This window comes from Salvelinus alpinus, chromosome 11 (assembly GCF_045679555.1).
Source record: "Salvelinus alpinus chromosome 11, SLU_Salpinus.1, whole genome shotgun sequence".
Classification (NCBI taxonomy): domain Eukaryota; kingdom Metazoa; phylum Chordata; class Actinopteri; order Salmoniformes; family Salmonidae; genus Salvelinus; species Salvelinus alpinus.
In genome coordinates, this window is record NC_092096.1 from 63,658,748 (window position 1) to 63,679,953 (window position 21,206).

General features: G+C 44.7%; 1 protein-coding gene across 4 annotated transcripts in view; it reads right to left on the minus strand.

The window, feature by feature from the left end:
• LOC139534638 (stromal interaction molecule 2-like) overlaps window positions 1-12,413 on the minus strand; it is an 87,404-nt gene extending 74,991 nt beyond the window's left edge. For all 4 annotated transcript variants that reach the window (XM_071333931.1, XM_071333930.1, XM_071333932.1 and 1 more), the window contains exon 1: window positions 10,837-12,413. In XM_071333931.1, the coding sequence (XP_071190032.1) occupies window positions 10,837-10,969 (133 nt within the window). In that variant the 5' untranslated portion in view covers window positions 10,970-12,413. The remainder of the gene's footprint in view (window positions 1-10,836) is intronic.
• Window positions 12,414-21,206: the final 8,793 nt, after the last annotated feature.

Genomic DNA, 21,206 nt, shown 5'->3' on the forward strand with positions numbered 1-21,206 from the left:
TTTATCTGGGCAGGTAACCTCCTGTACTTCAGCTAATACCCAGCTGAGTACACAAGTCACTATATGTAAATATGAGTTATGCAAGTCACATAAAGTGAGCCTTGTTTATGGAGGCCTCGTCTATTTGGTCTGGATAAGGATGACAGGAGAAGCATGCCTACTGTCGAACTCATATTCAACCACACTGGGTCTGTCTGTGTCGTAGGTCTACAACCATACTGCTTAGAACAACCCACAATATTTCACAGGGGACTGAACACTTTCAAACAAATATTTACTCCGATTTCTTTGAAAGCTGTGTGGCAAGCCAGTGTACTTTCAATAGGACCTGACAACCTTCATACCATTCAGTGGAGAAGAGCACTTGACGCTTGTAGGACTTTATTTTGACATGGCTCCAAATACGGCTCCATTTCACTTATGATGCTGTTCAGGGTGTACTTAATGAACGTTAGAGACTTCCACAGACCACTTCTATCACGATTCAAAATCATGTGCCAAAAGAGATACCCAGTGAGCACGTTTCATCTATAAGAGATACCCAGTGAGCACGTTTCATCTATAAGAGAAACCCAGTGAGCACGTTTCATCTATAAGAGATACCCAGTGAGCACGTTTCATCTATAAGAGATACCCAGTGAGCACGTTTCATCTATAAGAGAAACCCAGTGAGCACGTTTCATCTATAAGAGATACCCAGTGAGCACGTTTCATCTATAAGAGATACCCAGTGAGCACGTTTCATCTATAAGAGAAACCCAGTGAGCACGTTTCATCTATAAGAGATACCCAGTGAGCACGTTTCATCTATAAGAGATACCCAGTGAGCACGTTTCATCTATAAGAGAAACCCAATGAGCACGTTTCATCTATAAGTAGTTACTACCTAATCTGCCTTCCCACTTACATAAAGACGTGTGTGAAAGTGACAGGGTGCCCATCCCAGTAGAACGGCCTTTTGTTAAGCTGGCTGCGTGTCCCTCACTGATCCTACAGGCTCCTGTCCTGCGAGGGCGTAAACCAAACCCCCATCATCATCACCACTGTAAAACCCAATCCAGACCTGATACTGGGTTACCAGCCATGTTCCCTCTATTTTTTCCCGGTACTGAGCAAATTTCAGGTCTGCTGAGCGCAAACTTCAACGTTGTGAAAATTCTGTGCAACTTCCAGCGCACGTTTACTGTGAACACTGAGGTTGTACCCACTTTAAGTTACAGTTTTACTGTGAACACTGAGGTTGTACCCGCTTTAAGTTACAGTTTTACTGTGAACACTGAGGCTGTAGCCGCTTTAAGTTACAGTTTTACTGTGAACACTGAGTCTGCACCCACTTTAAGTTAGTTTTAAACAGTGGCCAAGTAGGTTACTGTGGCTATTTGATCATAATGTAGACCTACCATCAAAAACAATAGACAATGCATACCAATCTGCCCAATTACCTGTTAGGTTTCCATACACCCACTTGTGTTGATCCTCCCACTTATTTCACAATGCCCACTTTCAGACACACTCCACGTATGCAGTTACTCATAACTCCAAAGTCCTGCATGTCTTGGGCAAGGAGTTGGCCTGATGGGAAGTTGTGATGTCATCGACCAATAGAGAAGTAAACAAGGTTAAGTAAACCAGGTGTTATATGAGGTGATAAAAGGAAGGAGACCTGAGTGCCACTAACGGTGGATGAAAAGTCTCTGCACTACACCCAACAGCACCCAACCTTTTCCCCAGTAGACAACGTGTATATTCACTTTTTAATCCCCACTGATGCGTATCAAAATAGTGTAATGGAGGTATACGCCATATAACTTAATAAGGCTGATGGAACAGATCAGAATATTTAGCTTAAAAAATGTTGACAAACCATTATTTCTTCACATTTTAAGGTCAGCAATGTGCACACGGCGGTTTGACTATGCGCAAATGTTCCTAAATGCAAATTGCGGGGGAAAAAACACAGTTCTAAAAACACACACACGAGCGATTTGATGGACAGAGATGGCAATACCCATTAGAAATGTTGACAGATCTAAAGTTCCAACAACTGTCATGGCAAGCTAATATGACTAGGATAATGCCCTTGGCTGCTAGACAATGAAAGAAAGCTGATAAGAAAACCAATACTGGAGAACGCGTATGAGGAAGTGTTCATAAAACATTTCCCTCATCATTTCTAATGGTGTGGTTTTGTCTCAGCTACTGTGAAGAAGGTAAGACATGCCTCAATGTGAAGTAAAACATCCAGGTTTCAAACAAATTAGGAACAGGAAAAATATAGAGATGGTAATGATCAACCTAACTGTCTTCTGGTAGATGGAAAGCCTTTACCAAAAAACTTCTCTATGAAATGTTAACTAGCTACAAAGTAGCCTATGCTGACCTGGCAGAATGACATCATGATCATTTGCTTCTATCCGGTGGCCTTTTTATTTTATTTTATTTTTTTGCAAACTCCATCTCCATGTGTGCTATAGAAACACTGCTTACCAAACAGTGCTAGGTGCCTGAACACTTGAATTAAAGGGTAACTACACTCAAAAATCTAAATGTCTTAATGCGTTCACACTGCACCTTAGCCCAGGGCTAAGAGCCTCCTTAGCCCTAGGTTAAGGGGGGATTTTAGCCCGGGGTTAAGGGGGGATTTTAGCCCGGGGTTAAGGGGGTATTTTAGCCCGGGGCTAAGCGAGTGTTCACACTCGCACATTCTAAAGTGGGCTAGCACCAACCTTAGCCCAGGGCTAGCTGGCCCTGTTCCGGAGCAGGGTTAGCACCGACTTTTGAGGGTTAGCCCCAGAAACACATTGCCAAACAAGGTCAAGAACACCTAGAATGCTCGCTGTCCAATCACAAAATCTGCCCTGTCACTTCATTTCCATATGCTGCAAGACGTTCTGCATCTTATTTTGATAAGTAGCGTGACATACCATTTCATCCTTCCACCTGAGGACAAAAAACTAAATACTTTCATCCATGCAGAAACATTGGTCGCTGTGCCTAACAAAAATGGTGACTATGCAGGCTGGCTAAAATCTTCTCACTTAGCCAAGTGTTATAAATGTTATTTATAAAATGAGGGATACCTGGAGAAAAATCAGACCTCTGTGAAATGAAAATGGATGGCCTTGCATTCAGTAAAATATATATTTTACACGACTCTACCTGAACACTAGAAAGAACCATTTGTTTTCATTATTAGTGGATAGCAGAGAACATGCCTACCGTTTACCATCACACCTAGGACAGACCAGAGCCTTAGAGATGCACTTTCAGAAACTGTTTTTTATTTGTAAGCATTATATGGAAGGTTGTGGATGAAAAGATATCCATTAGAATAAAAGCACTGCATGAATCTATCATCTTATTTGCAGTCTGAGAAAGAAAAAAAAACTTTTATAAACGCATTTCATTCAATTCTACGTCGTTTTACATGACTGGAGATAAGCAGAATATTTCTTAATACCACAACAGAGCATGACAACGAATGAGCGCATGCTGCAGCAGCAGGTACCTTCTGATTCCTATACAGGCTGTTGTTAAAAAAACTAAAACGGACGATAGTCTAAGTTTGGAACTGTGATGAAGTCGTCTATCAACTGTAAAAATGGAGCTCAACAGAACCAGTTACAACTGAAGTATCTGATCAACAATGAATTCGATAAAAAGCCATTAGTTGTTTAACACAGCAGCCACATATCATCAGGTAGGTCTATATGCAGTAACCTTTTTAATTTGGGAAACTATCATTTTCTAAATTATTCTATTTTATTCCATGATATTGTTGTTACAAAATAGATGTGTTGACTGTGATTAGGTTATGGGGAATATAAGAGCAGCTGCTAGCCTAAATGAACAAACTAGGCATGCATAGCTCACCACATGATCCTCAAACCAAAGACTGCCCAAAGTCTTGTTTCTAAAAGTGAATTCAAATCCACTGTAGAATTAATGTATAGCCTAATAAGGTATTTTTTACATCCTAAATGCTTAATATATAGGCATGTTGAAGTGCTGTTGTTGATGAGTTGTTGAAATCCTGAGTGCTCCTGTCAGCCTGTAGCATGTCACAAATGCGTCACAATTTATTTCTTAAATGACAGAATAAAGCCATGAACAATTCATTTTTGTTCCTTTTCAGGCTACCTGGCTTGATCCTGACTGATTTGGGACCGACGCCTTATTTTGATTTTTTTACATTGGATAAGAGTAAAAACTTAGAGCTACAAAATAGTATATCATACACTGCAAATGAGGAACAATGGGAACGTAATTATGCTTTGAAAGTAGATAAACTTGTAACACCACTTTGAGAAAATGGCCCTTGAATATTTTGTTACACCTCAGAGCCTTTCTTTGTCTACACCTATTCGACATCATTCACACCCTCTTAAGCCTTAGCCCCACCCATCTCTTTAAGTGTTCACATGTGAGGCCATGTGCTAAACAGAGGGAGTAGTATAGTAAACAACCAAAGATTAAGACTAAAAGTGGTGAAAGTAGTACCCTACAATAAGGAAAATCTCCAGGTATAAATACACTTGATCTAGTCCTTGGCCTTTGTCCTAATCTGACGTTGGTGCAGGTCGTGTTGTTCTTTACATTACCGTCTCCGGTAAACACACACTATCAAATGAAATAATTATTTTTCACATGCACAGGATACAGAAGCTGTAAACGGTATAGTGAAATGGTTACTTTTACATTTGCATAATAGCAATATCAAAAATAAAGTGTCCAGATAAACATATTTTATAATTGTTAGATGATGCTTACCCCGACAAACTTGTCTAAATTGATGGGTCATGTGAAGTACATGCTATAGCTAACCGCCCCCCAGCCACATCTAGCTAAGTGGATGGGTTACTATTGTCTAAACATGTTCACATGTTCATGAAATACAATAGATGGTTGTAATCACCCCCAGACACATCTGGCTAACTTGATGGGTCATGTAATCATCTGGCGAAGTGGAGACTTTTGTTTAGACATGTAGATAGCTAGCTAGCTAAACAATAAACCATAATCCCAACCCATAGCTACAGTACAAACGGATTGTCATAGCTAGCCACATGCATAAAATGCTGTACTATGAATCAGCAGGTAGCTAAAGCTAACCAACTTGGTTCAATGTTAACTAGCTAGCTAACATTAGGCTATAACTAGCAATGCAAATGTCTTTCTGACATACTAATAATATTAGTACAGATGTCATACACGTAATGTTAGCAAGCGAGCCAGCAAGCTAACGTTTGCTAGCTAGGTAACAGTACGCTTTAACTTGCAATAAACACGACTGAGAATTTTTTTTTACGTATAATATCTGAAAATGTAGCTAGACTCTTACCCATATACATGGATGAACGATTCATAGCAGCCTGTCTTTTCCGTTGTTTGTAGCTAGCTACAGCTTGTTTGGACTGTTGTGTCAAGTCACTCTGGTTTACACTGACTGTGTGCAGAAAGTTGTCCATCACAACTTATTCCCACTGATCTTTGTCGATAACACCTGCTGAATTTAGGGCAGCAATGTTGTTGTTGTTGAGAGCAGTAGCAACACTTTTGCAGTTCTCCGTGGCTAACGTTATTTCTTTTTTTTTTTTTTAAAGCTGCAGTAGCAAGGATTTTCTACACATACTGAGCATCTAATGTAATAGACAGAAGCAATCTAAATGGCAGACCAATCAGAGAAGGTGTAGGTCTCATCCAATCATGGCTAGCGGGAAGGTTCCTGCCTTTTTCTGTGGCTAAACTAACTAGGCTCGTGATTGAACAATTGTATTCGTATTTACAGATGGCATATTTGTTATTAAGGCACTTGAAATTTCACATGTTCCAGAAGGCATTTCAGCCCAAAAAATGCATTTTGATTAAAAAATATATATATATAATGCCTCTCCTGTAAAGTAGTGACTGGCAACATACACCTAACTTCTTTAAACAGGTCACATTTAGAGTTAGTATGTTGTTTAATAGCCTATTGAAATGTCAAACATCAATTGATAGTGACAGAATCACAAATTACTTCCCAAACAACGTTTATTTTTTTATTTTTTTATGTCTCCTGGGCTATTGAAGGTCCAAATGGCAGAGACAAACTGGACTGGAGTCACACATTTTTTTTTTTTTTACATTGAACTTTTATTTAACTAGGAACGTCAGTTAAGAACAAATTCTTATTTACAATGATGGCCTACCGGGGAACAGTGGGTTAACTGCCATGTCAGCTAGGGGATTTGATCCAGCAACCTTTAGGTTACTGGCCCAACGCTCTAACCACGAGGCTACCTGCCGCCCCAACACTCTAACCACGAGGCTACCTGCCGCCCCAACGCTCTAACCACGAGGCTACCTGCCGCCCCAACGCTCTAACCACGAGGCTACCTGCCGCCCCAACGCTCTAACCACGAGGCTACCTGCCGCCCCAACGCTCTAACCACGAGGCTACCTGCCGCCCCAACGCTCTAACCACGAGGCTACCTGCCGCCCCAACGCTCTAACCACGAGGCTACCTGCCGCCCCAACGCTCTAACCACGAGGCTACCTGCCGCCCCAACGCTCTAACCACTAGGCTACCTGCCGCCCCAACGCTCTAACCACTAGGCTACCTGCCGCCCCAACGCTCTAACCACGAGGCTACCTGCCGCCCCAACGCTCTAACCACGAGGCTACCTGCCGCCCCAACGCTCTAACCACTAGGCTACCTGCCGCCCCAACGCTCTAACCACGAGGCTACCTGCCGCCCCAACGCTCTAACCACGAGGCTACCTGCCGCCCCAACGCTCTAACCACGAGGCTACCTGCCGCCCCAACGCTCTAACCACGAGGCTACCTGCCGCCCCAACGCTCTAACCACGAGGCTACCTGCCGCCCCAACGCTCTAACCACGAGGCTACCTGCCGCCCCAACGCTCTAACCACGAGGCTACCTGCCGCCCCAACGCTCTAACCACGAGGCTACCTGCCGCCCCAACGCTCTAACCACGAGGCTACCTGCCGCCCCAACGCTCTAACCACGAGGCTACCTGCCGCCCCAACGCTCTAACCACGAGGCTACCTGCCGCCCCAACGCTCTAACCACGAGGCTACCTGCCGCCCCAACGCTCTAACCACGAGGCTACCTGCCGCCCCAACGCTCTAACCACGAGGCTACCTGCCGCCCCAACGCTCTAACCACGAGGCTACCTGCCGCCCCAACGCTCTAACCACGAGGCTACCTGCCGCCCCAACGCTCTAACCACGAGGCTACCTGCCGCCCCAACGCTCTAACCACGAGGCTACCTGCCGCCCCAACGCTCTAACCACGAGGCTACCTGCCGCCCCAACGCTCTAACCACGAGGCTACCTGCCGCCCCAACGCTCTAACCACGAGGCTACCTGCCGCCCCAACACTCTAACCACGAGGCTACCTGCCGCCCCAACGCTCTAACCACGAGGCTACCTGCCGCCCCAACGCTCTAACCACTAGGCTACCTGCCGCCCCAACACTCTAACCACGAGGCTACCTGCCGCCCCAACGCTCTAACCACGAGGCTACCTGCCGCCCCAACGCTCTAACCACGAGGCTACCTGCCGCCCCAACGCTCTAACCACGAGGCTACCTGCCGCCCCAACGCTCTAACCACGAGGCTACCTGCCGCCCCAACACTCTAACCACTAGGCTACCTGCCGCCCCAACACTCTAACCACGAGGCTACCTGCCGCCCCAACGCTCTAACCACGAGGCTACCTGCCGCCCCAACACTCTAACCACTAGGCTACCTGCCGCCCCAACACTCTAACCACGAGGCTACCTGCCGCCCCAACGCTCTAACCACGAGGCTACCTGCCGCCCCAACGCTCTAACCACGAGGCTACCTGCCGCCCCAACACTCTAACCACTAGGCTACCTGCCGCCCCAACACTCTAACCACGAGGCTACCTGCCGCCCCAACGCTCTAACCACGAGGCTACCTGCCGCCCCAACACTCTAACCACGAGGCTACCTGCCGCCCCAACTCTCTAACCACGAGGCTACCTGCCGCCCCAACGCTCTAACCACGAGGCTACCTGCCGCCCCAACACTCTAACCACGAGGCTACCTGCCGCCCCAACACTCTAACCACGAGGCTACCTGCCGCCCCAACACTCTAACCACGAGGCTACCTGCCGCCCCAACACTCTAACCACGAGGCAAACCTGCCGCCCCAACACTCTAACCACGAGGCTACCTGCCGCCCCAACGCTCTAACCACGAGGCTACCTGCCGCCCCAACACTCTAACCACGAGGCTACCTGCCGCCCCAACTCTCTAACCACGAGGCTACCTGCCGCCCCAACGCTCTAACCACGAGGCTACCTGCCGCCCCAACACTCTAACCACGAGGCTACCTGCCGCCCCAACACTCTAACCACGAGGCTACCTGCCGCCCCAACACTCTAACCACGAGGCTACCTGCCGCCCCAACACTCTAACCACGAGGCAAACCTGCCGCCCCAACACTCTAACCACGAGGCTACCTGCCGCCCCAACGCTCTAACCACGAGGCTACCTGCCGCCCCAACGCTCTAACCACGAGGCTACCTGCCGCCCCAACGCTCTAACCACGAGGCTACCTGCCGCCCCAACACTCTAACCACTAGGCTACCTGCCGCCCCAACACTCTAACCACGAGGCTACCTGCCGCCCCAACGCTCTAACCACGAGGCTACCTGCCGCCCCAACACTCTAACCACGAGGCTACCTGCCGCCCCAACACTCTAACCACGAGGCTACCTGCCGCCCCAACGCTCTAACCACGAGGCTACCTGCCGCCCCAACACTCTAACCACGAGGCTACCTGCCGCCCCGCACCGACATTTTACAGCTTGTTTCTAGTTCAAAGCATTGTGAACTAAAGCGTCGTTATAGATCGCTTTATATAATCAGGTCCAATATTTTTTGTTTTATTTTAAGCTAACAAAGGGTAGGCCTATGCTTTTAGACATTTTCTTTAACAAAACCCACAGTACCCTCACATACACCGTTCAATTCAAGCCCTGGTTTTAACTTAACACACTAAGCTCTTCACTGACACGGAGCTATTGAAGAGGTGCACGGTGATTGAATGAATTGGCTGACAAAGTCCATGGATAGTCGACTATAATGTTGTATATCAAACAGGTAGTCCTACCTCTTCTTAAATAGGAAGAAATGGGCTCCAACACAAGGCCCTCTTGTTGTTAGTAGCATAAAGTCAAATTAAAATGTTTAAATCTTCTCGAATTAGCCTACTTTCAGCACCCATGAACTGTCCATCTCCGCAGCTGCCGCATCATAGTGATGGAAGATGTGTAAATTACTTGAAAATGGCTTATTGTGAGGTCAATAACTCTCATAAATAGCCTCATTATGGGCAACGAAACATATTGTTTTTATTAAAATCAATTCAAGCAGTAGCAAGCTTCCCCCTGGTCCTCCTCATCTTCGCACTCCCTCTCAAACTGAACATCAGTAGAACCTCCCCCAAACTCTGCAGCTCGAAGGACAGAAAAAGCTACCTTTTCCTCTGTTTCCATAGCTTTTATATTGACATTTAATTGGATATATCCAAGATAATACTTATTGTATGATTTCGGCCTGAATCCGAAAAGTTGATGCCTCGTTTGTGCACTGCACAGCGTTCTCTGTACAGGGGCGAGATCGAATTTCAAAACATTGTTTCCGAGGTTAGACAGTAACATTTATACAAACCATCACTGTTGGAAATCAAATGCTAATCCAGAAGAGGGGGAAAAATGTGTTAATAACGGTCTTATTGCTTATAACATTGGTGCGAGACAGAGATAGAATGTTGGGTGCATGTTGTGCTTGTCAGTTATCCCAGGGCTTTGGAATATACGTGTGAATCCTTAGCCCAGGGCTAAAGTTTAGTCCAGGGTAAATAAATGTTTGTGTGAACACAGGCTAAACTGGCCCAAGGCCAGTCTAACCCAGGACAAAAAAAATGTTTTACTTTCATGTCAGTTAAGAACAAATTCTTATTTACAATGACGCCTACATCGGCCAAACCCAGACGAAGCAGGACCAATTGTGCGCCGCCCTATGGGACTCCCAATCACGGCCGTTTGTGATACAGCCTGGATTCGAACCAGGGTGTCTGTAGTGAGGCCTCCAGCACTGAGATGCATTGCCTTAGACCGCTGCGCCACTCGGGAGCCCAAGATAGCCTGGGACTAAGAACAACGCAGTGTGAAAATGCCTTTAGAGATGTCTGAGGTGGTTTAAGCATTGTTGTGGACTTAGAACAAAGTTGGATGTTCTTTCTATTAAAACAGTGTGACAGAGCAAAAACCTGAAAACAATGGGAAATCCTGTGAATGAGCGGACAGCCGCATTTATCCATTTCAATAGTAGGCCTATACTATTAGCCTATACTATTTCCCTATACTATTAGCCTATACTATTAGCCTATACTATTAGCCTATACTATTAGCCTATACTATTAGCCTATACTATTATCATATACAGTACAGCTTCGGTTGCACTCTTAGAAAAAAGGTGATATCTAGAACCTTATGAAGAACCGTTTTTGTTCCAGGTAGAACCGTTCCAAGCCTTTCCTTGCCGGGAGGCCTTTTAGAAATGTTTTGACAAAATGACAGTATACCGACTTCTCCATGCACCACACCACTGGTAGCATCACATTAGCCCGTTACAACCTGCTAGCTAGGGGGGGAAAGGTGACTGCCTACGTAGACACAACTCCCGCTTACCATCAGTCTCTCAGAAGGACTGTGCGTCAGGGTGGCATTATGTGAGAATGCGAAGCGATAAACATGCGTGAATAATCGGTAACAGTGTATCTTGGATTGGCACACTTACCTGTAGTGGCTACAATTGCGGCATTAGAAGCACGGGTCGACAGATCGGTTGAGTAACTGCTTTCCAATCCCAGTACCGCAGAGATGACGAGTCCACGTAGCAATAGAAGCACTGCTTGGTAGAAGTAACTCATTGTGGGGGAAGCCACTAATTATTTTCCGTGTGAAGAGGGAATAAATACAAAAATAATGGCTATTCCGAAATGGAACGCTTTGTCCAAGGATTCCGCCGGGTGTAAAGACTACCCGGAGAATTGCGTTTGGGATATAAATATTCGAATATGTCGAGCCACAAGAATGAAACGTCAGACGACAGTTAGATAAAATGCATCACCTTTAAAAAACCCGCTGTGTTTAGATAAATACCACATATGAATAGATAACAGCGAAATAGACTAGGAGCTGTTGGTGTTTAGAAATGCTCCACTATTTGCATCTATAGGCTATAGATAATGACAATGAATAGGCTAGGCCTATCTACAAAAGGTATCTAATTCAAGTGTTCGCAACGTCAAAAATTAGGCCATAGTACTTCAAAACTCCATCCAAAAATGATAGGCCTGCTCAGGTGCGTGGCATGAAGTAGGCTAGACCTCAAGCGATTCCCCTCATCCGTTACTCAGATCTTATAGAACGATTTAAAGCTAGCTCTGAGACAAACCGGTAGCATACTCTACTTTAAAGTCAACTTCCAAAGAAAAAAGTGCAAATGGGTAGAAGTATGGTATCTTCTATCTGAAAAAACACACGACCAAATAAATTGGCTCTAGCTCGCGGCCAGGAAATAATACGCGGTGTGTCCAACGCGGTTTAAAGTACAATGTATCCGATCCTCATGATTGAATAAAGACAAAATTGTAGCCTATCTGTACTTCCACATACAGTATGAACACACCGGGCCTGCTTTCAGCATATCGAAGACGCAGTCAGGGGTCCGCCTCCTCAAATGAAACGTTTTCATCAGCTTCTCTCTGTCGCCCTATTCCCTCCAGGTTCACCACCGCGTCCACATACGACAGCTGCCCACGGCGACGTTTACTCTCTTTTCCTATTCAAAGTTAATGTCAGGTTTCCATTCCTTCGTTTGACAACATCTGTCCGTCTACCTCCCCTGGCGTCGTTTCTCAACTGCTTGCCGGCTGATGCAGAACTGAAGACATGGGGCGGAAGTCGGTCACTTGACATCAGCCACAGCAAATGGATTGAGCGAGTTCGTTTTGCATTGCCCGCTGCCCCGGAATGGTATCTCTCTCTTTAGGACGAATGGAATCGTCCAAAATACGTAAACACGGTTCACCCGGGGCACCGGCCGATTCAAAACGAACTTGCCTATTCTCTCCCTGATGTGTGGAGGAATTTTTTTTACGTGGGGATGATATGCTAGGCTACATAGTAACAATTTGCCATGGGGGTTTGGCGGTTACATAGTGTCGTGTTCTGAACACTGCAGAAGCCCACGCCAAAGACTCACTTTCCCCCCGGGGCTTTTCCCTATGTTCAACTGCCTTCAAAGCAGAGGAATTTTCAGCAACTTCGTGGGTGTTTTCTCGCCACCTTAACGAGGTTCATCCGCCACTTCCCCTTTTGTTTTGCTTCCCATCGTGCGACACTTATCGAATCATCCACGGTTTCCTCCTTGCTGAGCGCTGTCATTGGTCAGACTGTCCAACATGGCAGAGTGTGATTGGTTAATCGAGACACCCTTTGCCACTTTTTAACACGCGGGGGAGAAAGCGTTTCGTACATGTATAGATCAAACATGCATTGGCCAGCATTTCTGTAGCCCCGAACTCTCTAACCCAGTTTTCGGCGAGTCATCCTGTACATTTTCACTCCAACCAAAATCTAGCATACACGATGCGTATAGATAGTTGGTTGATAAGTTGATAAACAATCAGGTTAGTAACAACTGGGTTTGGAGCTAAAACCCACAAGATGTAATGTAGCCTATTGGCAACAAAATAAAATCATAGTATTAGCTGTCAGATGACAGCGGATTTAATTAAAACATTTTTTTAAATGATATTAGGAGACCGATTTTAATGCAGTAGCCCATAGACCCATTGGGCACAGACGTCATGACGTGGACACAACGTTGATTAAACCAGTGTGTGCCCTGTGGGAAGTTTGCATTCATGGACTGAAGAAAATTGTTAGCCAGGCTACAGTATGCTAATATATCCCCATTTAGGCTATACATTTCATTAGACTAATAGTAATGACTCATATGCATATTTTATTTATTTTATTTTACCTTTATTTAACCAGGTAGGCTAGTTGAGAACAAGTTCTCATTTACAACTGCGACCTGGCCAAGATAAAGCATAGCAGTGTGAACAGACAACAACACAGAGTTACACATGGAGTAAACAATAAACAAGTCAATAACACAGTAGGAAAAAAAAGAAATGAGTCTATATACATTGTGTGCAAAAGGCATGAGGTAGGCAATAAATAGGCCATAGGAGTGAATAATAAAAATTTAGCAGATTAACACTGGAGTGATAAATCATCAGATGATCATGTGCAAGTAGAGATACTGGTGTGCAAAAGAGCAGAAAAGTAAATAAATAAAAACAGTAAGGGGATGAGGTAGGTAAATTGGGTGGGCTGTTTACAGATGGACAATGTACAGCTGCAGCGATCGGTTAGCTGCTCATATAGCAGGTTATAGTTTTCTGTAAATTCGAACTCATATGCATATAGGCTTCTGTAAATTCGAAAAGTGGCAAATTATAGGCTACATTTTCATGTTATAGCTTAAAACAAATTAAAATGTATGCCAATATGCTTTCTTAGATGCTTCTTCAGGGGCTTACTGGCCATCTGGCATTTCGGGCAAATGCCAGATGGGCAGATTTATCATTAGCCCAGTGGGCCAGTCTAACTTGTTTTGTTTAGGCAGGCAAAATAATCTAGCTATTTATGGGGGCCTCAAGGAAAAAAATGGACCGACGTGATAGAAATTCCAGGGCCGATTTCTAGTCCCAGTCCGCCCCTCTGCTTGTTTGACATTGAAATGAATATATTTGGCCCACTATTCCCATATCTGTATCATTACTATCAACTGGACCATACTTGCACATTTTATATTGAGAGTGCCACAGTGAGTGAGACAGGCAACCTGATAGAGCCATCTACATGTAATCTTTCAACAACGGGAAGAGCCAGAGTGATGACGGATGGAATAACAGTCATCATGGCACATCGCTCCTGCAGTGCATCGTTTCAACCAAAGGGGCGCTGTTGCAAGGAGCCAAAGGTGGTGTCTTGTCCAGTGGTGGGACGAAGGGAAACCAAAAGGGAAGCCAGCGGCCCCCGGGGAGGGCGGCGATAAGCAGGAAAGGCCGTGGGAGTCTGGGTTAGACAGGTAGCAGGCATGACCAGACCGCAGCGACCAGCATGAGAGAGGGGAAGAAGGAAGAAGGAATGAGGGAGAGAAGGAGGGCAGTAAAAAGAAGAGCAGCATAATTGGATAGGAGCGTACAGAATGGATGGGGGGAAGGCAGCGCAGATGCCCGGGTGTACTGGGGGCGGATCATGTGTAGTCGCTCAGTGCTGGTACCTGTCAATTACTGATTCTGCCTACTGACTCCTCAGGCTCATTGCTCTGGTGAGCGGCCAAAGTACAGTACGCCACGTCCAAATATTTACCCTATCCAATAAGAAGACTGACATTTAATTATGTTGGACGATGGAGTATGCTACTGCTGTGGCAGAATGGAAGGAGGCTGCCAAACATAGATCCTGGAGCCATATGTTACATCTTGGGGGGAGGGGGCGATGAAATAATGAGTTTGTCAAGGTTTTAAGCTATTCTACAGAGGAGAAGTCAAATTGAAGATACAAACTAGTAGATATACAGTTATTCTCATTGTATTTTAATTGAAAAAATAAAATAAAACATGCTATGATTGATTTATATCCCCTTAACTCAGCGACATTGATATCATTGACATAGAAAGAAACGTACGTAATCTGGGCAGATACATTTGACAATGGGTACAAAACTGAATAAAATAGGTTATGGGATCAAATAGTATGATGAGACAAATACAATTATAAACTGGGTGTTTCGAGCCCTGAATGCTGATTGGCTGAAAGCCATGGTATATCAGACAGTATACCACAGGGATGACAAAACATGTATTTTTACTGCTCTAATTACGTTGGTAACCAGTTTATAATAGCAATAAGGCACCTCGGGGGGTTTTGGTATATGCCCAATATACCACGGCTAAGGGCTGTGTCCAGGCACTCCGCGACGCTTCGTGCTTAAGAACAGCCCTTAGCTGTGGTATATTGGCCATATACCACACCCCCCCCGTGCCTTATTGCTTAAATATAGAATGTGAATGCAATAATTCAAGAAACCCATTAAAACATTTTTTACAACATAATTGTTTTATGTATAAAGCAATACTGAGACAAAAACTCGTAGTATTGTAATACTTATAAACACAAGTCATGTCTTATTATAATATCTTGCATATTAAAAACAAACACAATATTAGTTTAAGAATGATGAATTAAGACCTATTAATTATTAAGATGATGAATTAAGACCTAGATAATGAACTGATGTAATTCGTTTGAGTTACCCGGCACACGGCAGCTTCTGATCTGCTCCTAACACAGGATTATTATTGTAGGGTGCGCTTCACTAAAATAGGACTTTTAAGACCCCATTCAAACACTTATCAGTGTTTCATTAACACTTATCAATGGTCACACTGTAGATAGCTACCACTGTCCTCTCTCACAATGCCAATTACAACCCAATACAATACTGTTCCATGCAATCCAGCTTTCATTGGACTCCTCAAGCTGGTTCCAAGAATTTGGCATACTGTATGTATCATCTTACTTAGAGGGCATAGCTTAAGGAGGTTAGGTTAGCTTAGCTTATCTGAGGGCTAGACTTACATACTGTATAATATATCTAATAATATGATACATGTCAATAACTATTTCTGTAGCATGCAGAAATGCAAGGACATGCAACTTTGACACAGTCAAAGGAATATGGCAGGATGAATATACACGGTTTCAGAGGTCTTTTTTTTGCCTTTTCATACAAGGTGTGGTTGGCATCTCTGATTGACGGATGATCGCTGGCGTTGGCATGGAAACATGCCCCCCCCCCACCCCCACCCCCCCCCCCCCCCCACACACACACACACACACACACACACATACACACACACAGGTCTTCAGATGACAGTGTAGAACAGAAAGATCTGGATGAGGGGCATGACCTTCATAGTTGAAAGGTCGGCGAGGACGGCCTGTGGTGAGGGTGGTCGTCAAAGAGAACACACGTCAGTCAGCGGCCATTTTGTCAAAACACAGACACCAACAGCAGACTCACACAAACCAACCAGTGAAAAAGTTCCATGTAATAAAGTCTCTCCAGAAACTCTTTTTAGGGGCACATTTTTAAAAACACTATTTGCTGCAGATTGCCTTTTCGCATGCTTCATGCAGGGAATGTGCCGTTCCCCCGCCCTGGCCTTTTGGGATTTACAGAAAGGGTCTAATATTTCAGGCCCTCGGCTCTGACTCTAAAAATAAGAAGCCATGTTATGATACCTTCTCCAGTGGATCAGGTGGTAAATGAGCAAGGAAATACTGTGGGCCAGCATCTTAGCATTAGGTCAACCTGATGCCCGTGTGTCACATTCTGGAGGGGGGAGGTAAGAAAGGACAGTGGGAGGTTCACCTGGTTTAAGGTTTACTATGGCTGTCAGTCTAATGGGGAAACAGTGTACGGTCTGTCTTAAGTGGGTTCATGGTTCGTACAGATTGGGATCTTAGTAATGCTCAATACATGTGTTCTTTGTATGTTTTCGTGTCGTCTGTAAAAATAAAATGTCACCTCTCTCTCTGTCTCTGTCTCTGTCTCTGTCTCTGTCTCTGTCTCTGTCTCTGTCTCTATCTCTGTCTCTGTCTCTCTCTCTCTCTCTCTCTCTCTCTCTCTCTCTCTCTCTCTCTCTCTCTCTCTCTCTCTCTCTCTCTCATATGCACACACATAGACAGACACACAACCTGTGTACAGACCCGTGAGCATGTCGGGGCTATTGGGGGATAAGGCGGGCAGCAGGGTGTTGAGGGGCAGGAGGTTTGAAATGACCACTCAGCGTTTTTAGGGCATGTGCATGCAGAAGACTGGGTTACTGGTGCTGGGAGTCTGGGGCTATTTGAGTCACCCCGGGCCAGAGTGGAGGCCAGTGTGTGTGTGTGCCTGTGCGCACGCGTGTGTGAGAGGGGGGGGGGGGGGGGGCTGCTTGCGTCCCAGTAGGTGGGTGGTAAGCGGACCGAGCTGGAACCAGAGAGTCACCCACCCCCTCTCACCCCCTCTCCTCATCAGTGAAAGGCACACTCACCTCAGCTGAGGCCAAAGAGGGAGAGAGGAGAGAGGGGCAATGCCCTCACTACACTTAAGCATCAATGCAGCCCTTTGATAATACCATATAACACACATCTAAATAATTATGTAGCAACTAGTGAACTAACTTTTAACACTAGAATGCACTGTCACAAAGTGTATTGTGTTATTAATATGTGACTATATATCTCTATGAGGGCTGCCATACCTGCAGCTATCTCCAGTGAATCGTAACCCAGGATTCAGTCCTACTGCAGTAGAAGCCGGTCAGTGGAGAGGTACCCAGAAAACGCCCTCACCATCCACTTGAAACCAATACGCAACCTGAGGGTACGTTTACAACCACACAACAGTTAGACACTGTTGCATCGTGCTTTCATGTACCATCTTCTGGGTCCAAATGTGCTGTATATTTGCACATGCACCTTTTATATCTGAATGAAAGACAACCAATTGGATTCCTCCATATTTAAACGTATGATGCCGGCTCCCGCTCCACCTGGCTATTTCATGTGTATTTCTACGTTAAGCCGCTTTTGTTCGAATTTCCTACAACCGCCAAACTCTTCTGGCCATCTGGATCACACGATCGAGGCGACCAAAGCAAGCGTCCCTGCACAACGGGTTTAACTGTTATGTGATCACACGATCGAGGCGACCGAAGCAAGCGCCCCCGTACAACGGGTTTAACTGTTATGTGATCACACGATCGAGACGACCGAAGCAAGTGCCCTGTACAAAGGGCTTAACTGCTATGTGATCACACGATCAAGGCGACCGAAGCAAGCGCCAGCTAAGAAGAGAAAGAAAAGCAGGCTTCCGAGCGAGGCTGAAACGTCGGGCAAAACATCCTTCTCTTCCTGGTATTATTCTGGCTAATGTCCGATCACGGGATAATAAAGTAGACGAACTCAGAGTGCGGCTAACATCACAACGAGACATCAAGGAATGCTGTGTTTTTGTCTTCAAGTTAACATGGCTGACGGAAACTACACCGAAAGATTGGTTCTCCATTTTTCTCATGGATCGAACAGCGGCCTATGGCAAGAGTAAGGGGGAGGAGCTTTCTCTTCTTGGTGTAATGATGTGGAAGTCATCCCAAGCTCCTGCTCACGCAAACTGGAGTTTCGGATGTTAAAATGCCGGCCCTACTATCTGCCGCGGGAATTCACGTCTGTTATCAACACCAATGTTTACATACCGCCACAAGCCAACACCACGGTGGTACTCAGCGGACTGTATGAGACCATTAGCCAGCAAGAATCCTCTCACCCAGAAGCAGTCTTTATCATCGCAGGATATTTAATCTAGGCAAACCTAAAACGAGTCCTTCCAAAATATCATAAGCATGTCTCCTGTCCCACACGAGAGCTACGTGTACTAGACCATGTTTACATAAACATCCGCAACAATCCTCCACCCCCACTTCGGCCAATCAGATCACATATCTCTGTTCCTACTCCACGCCTACAAACAGCTACTCAAGAGGACCAACCATCAGAGAGAATAGTGAGGCGCTGACTGGAGGAGGTGGACTCAATGCTGCAGGATTGCTTTGATGGTATTGATTGGAATATGTTCAAAGACTCATCAAGACTCATCCACCCAGGACTCATCCTTTAGCATCAATGGATTAGACATCATCAGTCACAGGTTTCATCAGGAAATGTGTTGATGATGTTGAACTTACAATAACAATCCGGACATACCCCAATTAAAAACCCTGGATTAACAGTGAGATCCGGGCTGACGGCCCGTACTGCAGCATTCATCACCGGTGACCTCGACGTGTACAAGGCAAGCAGGCGCGAACTCCGAAAATCCATTAGGGACACAAAAAGGATCAAATAAAATATAGACTCAAACTGGAATCACAGTATGACAACGAAGACGTGTGGCGCATGTGGCAAGGATTACCGGCTATTACGGACTGCAGAGGAAAATCCAGCCGTGTGATGTCCATCGAGGCTGCGCTCCCATAATACATGTTATGCTTCGAGGCGGACAACACTGAACTAACCTGGAAGACTCTCGTTGCTCTGGACGACCATGTGATTTCGCTCTCCGAGGCAGACGTGAGGAAAACTCTCAAGAGTGAACACTCACAAAGCCGTTTGCCCAGATGGCCCCGATGTGACATAATATACTAGCCTAAACACTATATAGAGAGCCTTCAGAAAGTATTCACACCCTTGGACTTATTCCACGTTGTGTTGTGTTACAGCCTGAATAAAATGACCCATCTACACATACCCCATAAAAAAATAGTTTTTTTTAATGTTTGCTCATTTATTGAGGATTCATACCCCTGAGTCCATACTTTTGTAGAAGCACCTTTGGCAGCAATTACAGCTGGGAGTGTTTCTGGGTAAGTCTCTAAGTTTCCCACACCTGGATTGTTCAACATTTCCCCATTATTCTTTTCAAAATTCTTCAAGCTTTGTTAAATTGGTTGTTGATCATTGCTAGACAACCATTTTCAGGTCTTACCATACATTTTCAAGTAGATTTAAGTCAAAACTGTAATTCGGCCACTTTGAACATTCAGTGTCTTTTGGTAAGCACCTCCAGTGTAGATTTGGCCTTGTGTTTTAGGTTATTGTCCTGCTGAATGGTGAATTAATCTCCCAGTGTCTGCTGGAAAGCAGACAGAACCAGGTTTTCCTCTAGGATTTTGCCTGCATAGCTCCATTCCGTTTCTTTTTATCCTCAAAAACTCCCCAGTCCATAACGATTACAAGCATACACATAACATGATGCAGCCGCCATTATGCTTGAAAAAATGGAGAGTGGCACTCAGTAATGTGTCTACTGGATTTGCCCCAAACATAACACTTTGTATTCAGGACAAAAAGTTAATTGCTTTGTCACATTTATTTACAAACATAATGTATGTTTTGGAATATTTTGTACAGGCTTCCTTCTTTACACTCTGTCAACTAGTTTAGTATTGTGGAGTAACTACAATGCTGTTGATCCAGTTTTCTCCTACCACAGCCATTAAACTCAGTAACTATTTTAAAGTCACCATTGGCCTCATGGTGAAATCCCTGAGCAGTTTCCTTCCTCTCCGGCAACTGAGTTAGGAAGGACGCCTATATCGTTGTAGTGACTGGGTGTATTGATACACCATCCAAAGCGTAATTAATAACTTCACCAAAATCAAAGGAATATTGAATGTCTTTTTTTATATACCCATCTACCAATAGGTGCCCTTTTTTGCAAGGCTTTGGAAAACCTCCCTGGTCTTTGTGGTTGAATTTGTGTTTGAAATTCACTGCTCGACTGAGGGACCTTACAGTGTGGTGTACAGAGATGAGGTCATGTTAAACACTATTATTGTACACAGAGGGAGTCCTTGCAACTTATTATGTGACTTTTTAAGCAAATGTTTACTCTTGAACTTATTTAGGTTTGCCATAATAAAAGGGGTTGAATACTTATTGACTGAAGACATTTCAGCTTTTAATTTTTAATTAATTTGTAAAAAGAAAATCTAAAAGCATAATTTCACTTTGACATTATGGGGTTATTCTGTGTAGGGTAGTAACAAAACAATCTCAATTTAATCCATTTTCAATTCAGGCTGTAACAACAACAACATGTGGAAAAGGTCAAGGGGTGTGAATACTTTCTGAAGACACTGTACTGACAAAAGTACATATCACAGCATTTTACAGGTCGTGGAGGGACCTACAATTTCTTTGGGGAGAATGACTGTGAGAAGGTCAATTCTGGTGACATTTTAAAAGGACATCTAAAATATAATTTCCTCCTCCAGAAATGAGCCCAATAACATATTGGTCCATATTATCAGGCAGGTGTGCTATTGAGCAAAAAGCATCATCGTTAGCCCAACTGATGCAGTAGAGTGGCTAAAAATAGACTGACGGTTGCTATCTGCATTTACCTCATTGGGCCAATCATTAGCTAGATCGCAAACTCTAAACATTGTCTTGTTGCTAGTTAAATAAGTGTCGTGA